Source organism: Callospermophilus lateralis, unplaced genomic scaffold, assembly GCF_048772815.1.
Source record: "Callospermophilus lateralis isolate mCalLat2 unplaced genomic scaffold, mCalLat2.hap1 Scaffold_64, whole genome shotgun sequence".
Classification (NCBI taxonomy): Eukaryota; Metazoa; Chordata; class Mammalia; order Rodentia; family Sciuridae; genus Callospermophilus; species Callospermophilus lateralis.
In genome coordinates this window covers 1,377,153-1,388,210 of record NW_027514767.1, presented here as the reverse complement: position 1 = coordinate 1,388,210, position 11,058 = coordinate 1,377,153, and the positions used below count along the sequence as shown (strand labels likewise).

At 39.8% G+C, this 11,058-nt stretch overlaps 1 protein-coding gene across 1 annotated transcript in view; it reads left to right on the top strand.

The window, feature by feature from the left end:
- The first annotated feature begins 207 nt into the window (after positions 1 to 207).
- The window catches only part of LOC143388570 (pyridoxal kinase-like), a 151,386-nt gene continuing 140,535 nt past the window's right edge, over positions 208 to 11,058 (top strand). The window contains exon 1 of the mRNA XM_076842251.1: positions 208 to 568. Coding sequence (XP_076698366.1) covers positions 208 to 568 — 361 coding nt within the window. The remainder of the gene's footprint in view (positions 569 to 11,058) is intronic.

Genomic DNA, 11,058 nt, shown 5'->3' with positions numbered 1-11,058 from the left:
GCAGGCTGTACTTGGAGACCTGATTCTTAAAACAACAAGGCATCTCCCTCGGCGCCCTTCCCGATTAGTAACCCAAAGCCGGCTCAACGAATTCTCTCACTGTAACTCCAGGGACGAGCTGGTTCCCATGCAGATGGCCGGCGGGGAACGAACCTGCTCCGGGTACGCCGCGCCCAGAGAGACACAAAGCACTGCAGAACGCAGCCCATGAATGCTGCTTGCTGCCGACCCTCCAGCCCGCAGACCACCGAAAGTTATGACGCGTGCATACACCTGCAGCCCCCCCTTGATGGATCCCGCCAGCCCCCCAGGGCGGCAAGGCACGTGTCCCGGGGCGGGCAGTGCCGCGGCTCCATGCGCCCCACTCTGGGAGCCCAGGCGGGCTACGGGTCAGCAGCGCTGGGCGACCAAGCGCTTTGGGGCCTCAACGCGCTGGCGGCGCATCCCGCGCCCTACTCGTCCTCGCCGGAGCCTTCCCGAAGAACCCACACCCACTTGATATCAGCACCAACCAAAGCAGTGGCGCAGTGCCAGATGGCGGACCCTGGCAATCCAGAGAATGCCCCAGGTGCTGCCGCTTGGCCAGGACGGCGCGTCCCAGCACGGCACATTCCTTTCCTTTGCAGAGGATGCTGCAAAAGCGAGGCAGTTGGGAGATGGAGGAGGGGGAGTGAAACCCGCGGAGGGGGCAGGACCTGCGGCCTCACAGCGGCGCCGCTCTGGCGCCCAGCCAACCACTGGCAGAACTGACAGCCCTTGCAGCAAGTACCCATCAACTGTGAAGACAAGGATGTAAATGACCCGGTGTGCTTTCCTGGTCCCGCTAAGGAGCCCTCCAAGAGCCCTGACCTTGAATTTTCTTCTTCAGAATGATTCAAGGAGCCCCCTGTTTAATAGTTCCTACTAAATTGAGGAGGCTGACTTTAATAAGACAGAAAAGAATGCCGGGTTGGATGTGGTTGCAGACTCCAGAGGACAGGAGGCTACTATCAAGCACCCAGAGAAGCAGACCATACCCTCTGCCTTGTCTCCACACTAACAACTTCAAATGTCTCCTTTCTTCTCTCAGTGCCCTTGGCAATAGGGACCGCTCTCTGGGTTCTGCAGACAATCAGAAACAGCAACGCCTGGCAACCCTTACACTACTAATTCATTCATTAGCATCCATCCAAATATTCAAATGTTGAAACATAAATAAAGCTCAGTATGTGCCAGGAGCAACAGAAGATAAAGTACCTGCATCCACACCCCTTACAATCAAGTCAGAGAGAGAAATACTAAATACTAAATACAAAGTAATCAAAATGATCATAAGGGTATTAAAGGTAAGAGGTGCTACAAGAATGCACAAGGGAATCAGGAAAGTATTCCCTGATACTTTTTCACTACTGAGGCATAAAGATGAAGAAAGTTCTGGCAAAGACACTGGCCATTAAGGTATAAGTGTCCATTCATTCACAGGGGGAGATGAAGCAAACTGCCCTGCAAAAGACAACTGAACTTTTGTCCAGGAGGGGCAGCTCATAAGCTCTCGAAGATAGCCTGGCTATCCATTCGGAGACCTTTATGTGTTTTATCATTGTCCCCCACCCACCCACCCTACACACACACACCATGGCTATCTCACTTTGAGGAAAGAGCACTAAACAGGAATCAGTAACCTTCACGTATGGCTCCAACTCCATCATCAATTTGCTGCGTGGCCTAAAAAAATTCCTCTGCTCTCTGGTTTCAGTGTTCTAAAATGAGGGATTGGATTAGGCAGTGCTTCTCCATACAATTTTCTCCATACAAATGTCATTACCATCCTGTAGCTTCTATGATGACAAGGTGCCAAATTATCTTCCAAATCAAAAGTTATAATGAATATGTTTTTAAAAACTGCATATACCCTTTAAGTATTAAGCAGTATGTCATCCTTCAAGGTCTGCTGAAGATAGCTTACAAGCAGAAGAAATGGCCTCCACGTTCACCCTTCTGTTATCTATCTCACTCTCCCACATGAATCAATCAGCAGCACTTATCATCTCTAGCCTTGTTTCTTTTTTTTTTCTTTCCAGGATAAATTGGACAGGCAATGAACAACAGTACTGGGTCATCCCCCCCCAGAAAAAAAAACCAAAAAAACGGCATGTTGTGGAGACTCTTTTGAGTGATAATTTCCAGTAACAGTGGGAAATAAATACTCTGAAGGAAGTATACAATGTTTCTGGGGACAATTTGGCAATATGAATTAAAAACCTTAATTCTTATATCCTATGAACCAGCAATACCACATCTAAGTATTATCCACAGACATAATTATGGATGGGCAAAGAGATTTATCCATAAGGATGCTCATTTCATCAAATTAACAGCAAATAATTGCAAATGACCTAAATATATAATAGGAGATTGGTCATTAAATTGTGGCATATCCTTACAATGGAACACATGCAACTTTAAAAATGGTATATATAACATATTTACCATAAAATAAAAGATTACAAAACAAAACAAATGATCCCAGTTGAGTGTGTGTTTGCTTTGCTTGGGGGGTGGGGGAAAGTTGTGGGGAGTAGTAAGGACTTTCTGGAGTTACACTGTGTCCATATTTTCTTACTATCTTAGAACCTATGCCCCCAAGCAAAACATGTTACCACTATGGCTTGTCATCCTCACAAGTAAATCTGTTAGCCTACATTAAAGCTACAAAACCCCAATATTAAAACAGAATGAAATAAACCTTACAGGCAAGAGGAACTCAGTTCAATTCTTCCCCACCATCCACTCACCATTAGGGATTTGACAGTAATCTTAAAGGGCAAATGGTTTTGCCCCTAGACTTTTCATTTCATATAGATTTTTCATTTGTTCTTTCCTTGTGTCTAGCTTAAAGGTTTTCAAACTTTAATGTGCATTAGGCATTAGAATTACTGTCCATGGTGGTTTAGGGTACATTTGACTTTATAAGATTTTTTTTTTTTACTGTATGCTGATTCCAGAATCTAATTACTGTAAGAAAGTTTGGTAAAACAGATAAATAGAAGGATATTTACCAATATGTTAACAATGGTGGAATTACAGCTGATTTTTAATTTTCTTCCTTGGGATTGTCTGTTTTTGCCAAATTACCTAACAATAAACATATATTACTTTGGTGATCGGAACATAAAATGTTGCTCAAATATAACTGGGTTAAAAACTCCCCAAAAGATAAACTAAAAATAAACTATGGCTTGAGTTTAAAAAGGGTGACTGATCATGCCCTTCATATCCCTTCACTCTGCAAGCTCTGACACTGCCCCAGTTGGTGCCCCAACACCCAAGGACAGGCAGTCCACCGTCGCTAGGATACCATGCAGGAAAAACTGGCAAGAAAATTATTTTTACATTTACCTCCTAGGCTGTGCTTGTAATAATGCTCAGAAGCTTAGAGTAAAGGTTCCAAAATGAAGCAGTCCTGACTCTCAGCTAACGGATCTGTTCCCTACTCCCAAAACTCTCTATCAAATATTCTGAGTTCTTAATAAGCTGAGAGCACATAATACACATATACTCTTAGTCCAAAAGATCAAAAACTGTTCAGCCTGTTTTCCTCAGACCTGGTAGGGTCACCAAGCACACAGGAAAGGATCAGCTGAATGAGAACAAGCCACAAATTAGACTGGGCTCTACCAACAGCTGGTTGGATGATCTATGTCTCAGTTTCCCCTTGGTAAATAGCCTAACAAGAAGAGGGTAGACAAAGCGAACAGTGCTGCTGCAGTGTTGGATATTATTATTTAATAAAAGCATATGCGAGCACTTGTGGAGGGAGAAAGGAGCAAGCTAGTTGTAAGTTCTTCAGAATGAGACTGTTAAACTATAATTTGCCTCACATTTTGAGCTCTCTAAGAACCTAGAGGATGCAGAGACCAGAGAAAGGAGCAGAGGCAGGAAAGATAACTGCTGACTTTCTCTTGCAGCATAACTCAGGAAGTCAAGGACAGAAAGAAGGTGGCTTAAGCTCCAAGCTGGAGGCCCAGATTTCTGAAATCACAATTGGCAAAAAAACATCAGGATAGAATCTATAGATGAGGGATGCTTGTATTATTTAGTCACTTTAATTCAATAATCATTTAATCCCCTACCAGGCACTGCAAATACATTCTGTGCTAAAAATAAAATGCATGACTTCCAATCCAGACAGGGCTGCCATTAGGTTACATTTTAAATCCACCTAGAGTCTAATTAAGCTAATTTTACTGTTATTGTGTCTATTAAAACATGGAGCTTTTGTTTAGAGTGTGAACAGAGGGGAGGAAAACACAGATATTAAGGGCTAGGGATTTTGATTATTCAAGAATTGTTTCTGGGAATGAAGTAGCAAAAAGAAATCTGATTTTTAAAAGTAACTTTAGTATGACCAAATGTATCAGAAGATATGACCCCTTTAGAGCTATCTCTGGGATCTAAATGAGGCCCCCTTGCCTCATCTATGCTGGAAACATTGAACACAATGACCAAGAAGCCAACATTGGCCTGGGACATGGGGCCTAAGGGCCATTACCATGGGAAAAAAGTACACTTGACCCATGATCAGAGATCAAAACCTACCCAAATTGAGTTTTGATAAAATGATTAATAATATAGCTCTACAGATTTTTTTTAATCAAAGAAAAAAATATCTAGTTAGAACACAGGTATAACCAATGATCTTCATCTTTTAATTGGAATAACATGATGTTAAATACTGCAAATTTGGGAGGCCCACCAGAGCATCTAATGCCAACAGTCTAGAATAAGCCTGGTGCAGTGGCACATGCCTATAATCCTAGTAATTTGAGAAGATGAGCAGGAGGATCCCAAGTTCAAGGTCAGCCTGGGCAACCTAGTGAGACTGTATATAAAAATAAAAAAGGCTAAGGATATAGCTTAATGGTAAAGCACCCCTGGGTTCAATCCCCAGTACCAAAAAAAAAAAAAAGTCTAGAGTGAATCCAGGAATCTTCACTTTATCAAGTACCTCAGATCAGAAGCTCAAATGATTTAGCTGCTTGTGGTCTTAGTCCACACTGAAAAATTTTAGTTTAAAGGCCAGAAAAGTCTAGAACACTGTTTATTCTAACTTTCTAGCAGACATCTCCCCAGTAGATTTGAACCAATTCATAATCGAAGCTAAATAGAATCCAACCAATGCTTCCTGTGAAATCTCTCCAAAATTACAACAAAACTAGAACATGATGAACAACACCCACCCTCAAAATGAAAATCCAAGTAAAAGCAGCACATAGCATACAGAAAGTTCTCTAAAACCATTAATTTTCAAAACGATGTCAATGGGGTACTTTTGACACTGAAGTCTCATTTTCTATTCATAAGTCCATTTCTATTCTGGCAGCCTTTTACCAGTGTTTATCACCTATAAAGTCCATGGACTTAAACAGACCCAAGTTAAAGTCTAGTCTCACCCACTTACCAGGTGGGTGGCCTTCAATAATTTTTCTTCCCAGAGTCACTATTGCTTCAATTCTAAAATGAGATTTAAACTATCTAATCCTGCAGTATTGTTACAAGGATTAAAGGGCAGATTTCTGTAAGCGCAGAGGACATAGTAAATACTAAATAAATAGTGGCCATGGCAGTCATTATTCTATTGCTTAATAAACATTTCTCAGGGCCTTCTCCAAGGCTGGCACTGAAGCCACAGGAGATATGGTGATGGTGAAGGACAGAGGGACAGAAATATAAATAATAAACAAGTAAACAAGTAATTTCAGACATTGGTGTGTGATATGAAGAACACAAGACAGTGATATGTGGGGGTCAGGACATGCACCAGGAAAGGCCTAACATGTAGTATTTAAATGAAAAGCATCCCAGGCATGAGAACAGGTGAGGATAAATGAAGCATGCTTCAGGGAAGGAAGAAGGGTCATGAGGCTAGAACTCTAGACCAATGGGAACAGCAGTAAAAGATCAAACTTGGAGATAGGTTAATGGAGGTTTTATCTAGAGTCTCATAACACCTCATAGAAATTCGGGTTCTCTTCCAAAGGCAATAGGAAGCCATGGATGACTCTGAAAGACAAAAGAGGCATGATATGGTTTGCTTCTTTAAAATATTTCAGTATCTGTCACATGGAGAATGGCCTGGGGATTGGGGAAAATAAATAAAAAGCTAATATTAATTCAGTGCTTAACAGTGTGCTCTGAACTACCCTAACACCTTAATATGTATGATCTCCTTTAATCCTCATGAAAACTTTCTGATATGAATACTATTTTTGTCCTCATTTTGCAGATGGCAAAATCCAGGCATAGCACAATCAGGTGACTTGCCATCTCAGTCAGTGAGTGGAGGGTCCAGTGTGTAAAGCCAGTCTGACTGCAGTGCCACTAACAATGCCTTTGAAAATAAGTGGGGAAAAGTAGGGAGACTGGGTAAAGAGACCCCTGTGGCAGTACAGGCAGGACAGGATGGGGCTGGCCAACAAGGCAGTGGTAAAAATGCTGAAAGGGATTCAGCTTGGCAAAATATCCCAGTGGTGGAGCCAACAGGACTTAATGATGTGATTTATAGTTGGAGTAAAGAAAAGAGAAAAACAAAGATGACTTCCAGGTTTTTTCTTTGAGCAACTGAATGGATGCCAGTGCTATTTCCTGAGATGATTAAGCCTGGGGAAGAAAAAAGTAAAATAAAATGGGAAGGTAGGAATTAAAATTAATCAAGATTTGTGTTTTGAACATATTAGCTAGACATGTCTATCAGACGGCTAAGTAGGGAAGTCACGAGGGGAATGAGCTGCAGGAGACTCCACTCAGCGAAGTGGTTGGGAGATGCAACCAGTGGTATCTCACTGTCTTGAGGCTCCTCCTTAATGGGTGCATGGGGAGGTAGGGTGGCTCTTCCATCTGTGGACCTCTGGGTGGCTGTATCAAGAAAGGACAGAGTGACATCTCAGCATAAAATTGTAACTCACTCTGAGACCAACAGCACCCTGCCCAGCCTGCTCTCTGGTTCCAGGAAAGCCTGCATCCCAGTGCCACACTCTGACACAGCTTCCTGGAAGCCTATTTCGGCAGCATTCTTTCAGGATGCTCCAGGCCAGGCCTCCAGAAGACAAGGCAAAACACTCTGGTCCTGGAGGAGAGGTTGGAACAAGAGGAGAGCTGTAGAAGGAAGACTATCGAGCATCCTGCCATCTTGTGAAAAGAGGACTTCTACACCCACCTGCCACTTCAACACTTCTTTTTTTGGTCCTCCTATCATTACAGCCCATCCGGGTGTGAGGCCCTGGAGCCACTTGCAAGAGTCTGAGTGTCATGATAATAAAAAGATTTCCAAAATAAGCTTTCCACAGTCTTCCCAAATGCCCAGCTGCCACCCAGGTTACAGCATTTCCAGAAAAATACCAACCTCGCTTGATAAAATACTTTCATATTGACATCTCCTTGGCTCAGAGGAAGTGGGAGTGTGCTGGAGGTCAGGTTAGAGGTTGAAAGGAAGGAAAAAAGGCAATTTTTTGAAGTTCAGCTGAAATGTCGGGAACATGAAGCAGCCCATGTTTACACAGAGCTTTTGAAAACTGAGAGTGGCTTCCAAATAGCTTTTTAAAAAATGGCTGCGTCAATTTGTCCAATGAACTGGTTTTTTAATTTAATAGAAATAGTACCAGGCTGTTCTCATTCTCCAAATCTCCTTAGGCTTAATCTCATAATATAATTTATACTTTTGCTGAACCTGAATGTTTTATTTTTTTAATTCATATTTTATCCCTTTCCCATAAGGTGCCTAGAATCCCCTATGGAACAGAACAGAGTGGTAAATGAATAAACAAATAATGCACAGTCTTGACATTGCTGGATATTAAACTTTCAGGGCTGTGTAATCAATAAAGGTTGTTTATATGGAGAATAACTGAAGGTTAAAGGGAGGAAATATCAGGCTGGGGTTGTGGCTCAATGGTAGAGTGCTTGCCTAGCATGCATGAGGCACTGGGTTCTAGGCTCAGCACCACACATAAATAAAAATTAAATAAAGGTTTTGTGTCCATCTACAACTAAAAATATTTTCTTAACCAAGGAGGTTTATCCTAAATATGTAAAATACCTTGAAAATCTGATCTCTTTATGCATACAAATTAATCTTAAAATAAGAATGATTTTCCAAACCCCTTGTATTCAACTAGTTCATACTTCTAGTGCACTATAGCACTTGATTCATGTTTTATACCATTTATCATATTATTTCCCAATATGTTAATTTACATGTTTTTGTTCAGACTCAAATGAAATGTTGAAATAAAAGAAAGTGAGTCTTGTTTATTTTCCATGGGACCAAAAACAGGGTCAGGTAAGCAGTGAGATTAAAACATGATGGTTTTAATTGTAAAATATCTTATTTATTTATTTTTATTTTTTTTTCCTTTTTTTATTGGTTGTTCAAAACATTACAAAGCTCTTGACATATCATATTTCATACATTAGATTCAAGTGGGTTATGAACTCCCATTTTTACTCCAAATACAGAGTTACTAATATGACATTATGTAAAAATGTGGATGTGTAACCGATGTGATTCTGCAATCTGTAAAATATCTTTTTTATTATGCCTTTTTCTAATTCAAACTTTCAACTCTCCTCATTGCTAATAGATAAAATTCAATGTTTAGCATACCATTAACATTATTCAAACACTTCAGGTGGACATCAAAAACCACTCCATCTGACCTAAGCAATCTGCAAAAATAACATAAAATAAAAATGCAATACTGAAATAACAGAAGTCATCCATCTCCAATTTTTAGTATAATAAACAGCACTTAATCAGAATATGAGTTTCTTGAACTGACTTTGCTTTGCTGCATCTACACTTTTGTAATTTTTGAATTGGAGAAAGATTGTTTGCATTAAAGGAGATTAAACAATGGCTGATTAAAGGAGAAGATGTAACCTTAGGAATAGAGTGTTGTCTGTGGCCATAACATAAGGCAGAATGTAGTTGTGGTTGAAATGATCAGATGTTTTGCGTTCAAGATCAAAGTCCATGCTCTGTGGCTTTGAGTTTAGCCATGATCCACAGCATAGCTTGAGATGTATTTTTTCCCTCTGAAATTGTCAAGTATTAATAGAGTAGAAGATAAAATGCTGGAAAATTTGTTACATTGAAAAGTCAAGTCCTTTATTTTAAAGGTGTTATAGAAAATGCAGACAACCTGAAATTTCTTGGGCAGATTGGTTAACAGGCAGCAAACAAAATTATATAAAGAGTTTGTATGCTATATTTTACTCTCAAAATGAGAAATTTAAACAAGGTAACTTCTAGAAATAGTTTACTATAGGGAAAATTACAATGAGAACAGAGTAGCAAACATAGTTCTCTTCTTTCAAAACATTAAGTTTCACAATGTTTCCATAAATTTTCTTAAAAATATATTAAAGTTTATAATCTAAACATCATTTCCTTCTCCTACTAAAAGTGCTTATAGGGTTAGGGTTGTGACCCAGTGGTAGAGCGCTTGCCTCATTACATGTGAGACACTGGGTTCGATTCTCAGCACCACATACAAATAAATGAATAAAAATGTCCATCAACAATTAAAAATAATACTTACAAAAGCGCTTACAGATTGGTACAGTGGAACAAGCAGATCAGAAGAGGGAAAGAGAAGGTGCTGGAAATGAGATGGATTATGTTCACAATGTTCTCATTGTGGTTTTTATGCATGTACAAATATGGAATAATGAATGCCACTAACAAGTATAATTATAGTGCACCAATAAAAAAGTGACTTTGATACCGCAGGTTACCAGTGAGGAGTCCTGCTTCCCCACGTGTTGAAGTTTGAACATTAGAGAAGCAAGCCAAGGCAAGAATATAAAGCAGAGTTTATTTAAAAAGGGATAACATAAATTTTTCCCTCAAGGGAGAAGGGGGTCATAGCTGGTATTCTGGTATACCCGTAAGCAAGGTGTTCTGCCCTTTTTACATGTCCTAGGCTTCCTTTGTTCTCCTGCCCTCTTCCCCTTATCTTTCTCTTTTCTGCATGCATGACTAGGCCCAGAACTGCTTGGTGGGATGGTCAAAACGTGGGAAACAGGTGGGCTGAAGGGGAAAGTGGAGGGTGGTGCAGCCCAGGACACATTAATTAGCAACTTTATAGCTACTTGTAGCAAAGGGCAATTCCTGGACAGATTACCTTAACAACAGGTTGGAGCAGGAGCAGGTTTTTGATAAGGGTGGAGGAAGGGCTCCAAACAAATTCACATTTCAATCCCTCAGGGGACAGTCTCCAGCTTCCCAGACTCACTCAAAATTGGTCTCCTTGATCCAACCTGATTTGATTAACCTATATGTACTGACTGTCTAATTCTGGCTTCAACTTTTCAGAAAAAAAAGTGATTATAATATTTCTATCGAGTTTATACAGAGTGAATACAAGAATTTAAAAGATGCTGACATTTGTATCATGAGAAACAAAATTCTATGTGATTTTGCTCACTTTGATTTATTTAAATATATCTTAGAATACTCGACACAGTTCAAATCAGTTGAATATCATTCCTTATTGATTGAAAAATTGCTGTACTCTTGGAAGGTTTAGACTCTTGGCAAAAATGGACTGAATATATGACAATTTTTTATTGGAAAATCTGGGTAAACTCATATTTTTTATTTAAATGACTCTATTTGTTTCCTAAGAATTTTTAAACCTAAAACAGGAAAAGCGTGTTCATATAGATCTCTTTACCATTATAAGTTTTTTCTATGACCAAATATGCTTACTTGTCATTCTTTAAACTTATATGTCTCTTATAAATGAAAAATAATAAAACAACATTACTAGGTAAACTTTTTTGAGGGTTACTAATTGCAGGTCCTATGTATACTACCTCAATGTCTATATCTTATTTAATATTTACATTTATAATGGGATAGATGCTATATTTGTGTTCATATTGAATAAAGAATAAAATGCCATGGTTATATTGTTAAGAAAAGGAGAGAGAGATGGGGGAGAAAAGCAAAGAGAAAGAAGAGAGGGAAGGAGGAAGGGAGGGAAGAAAGGGAAAAGAAAGACAAAAAGCACATAA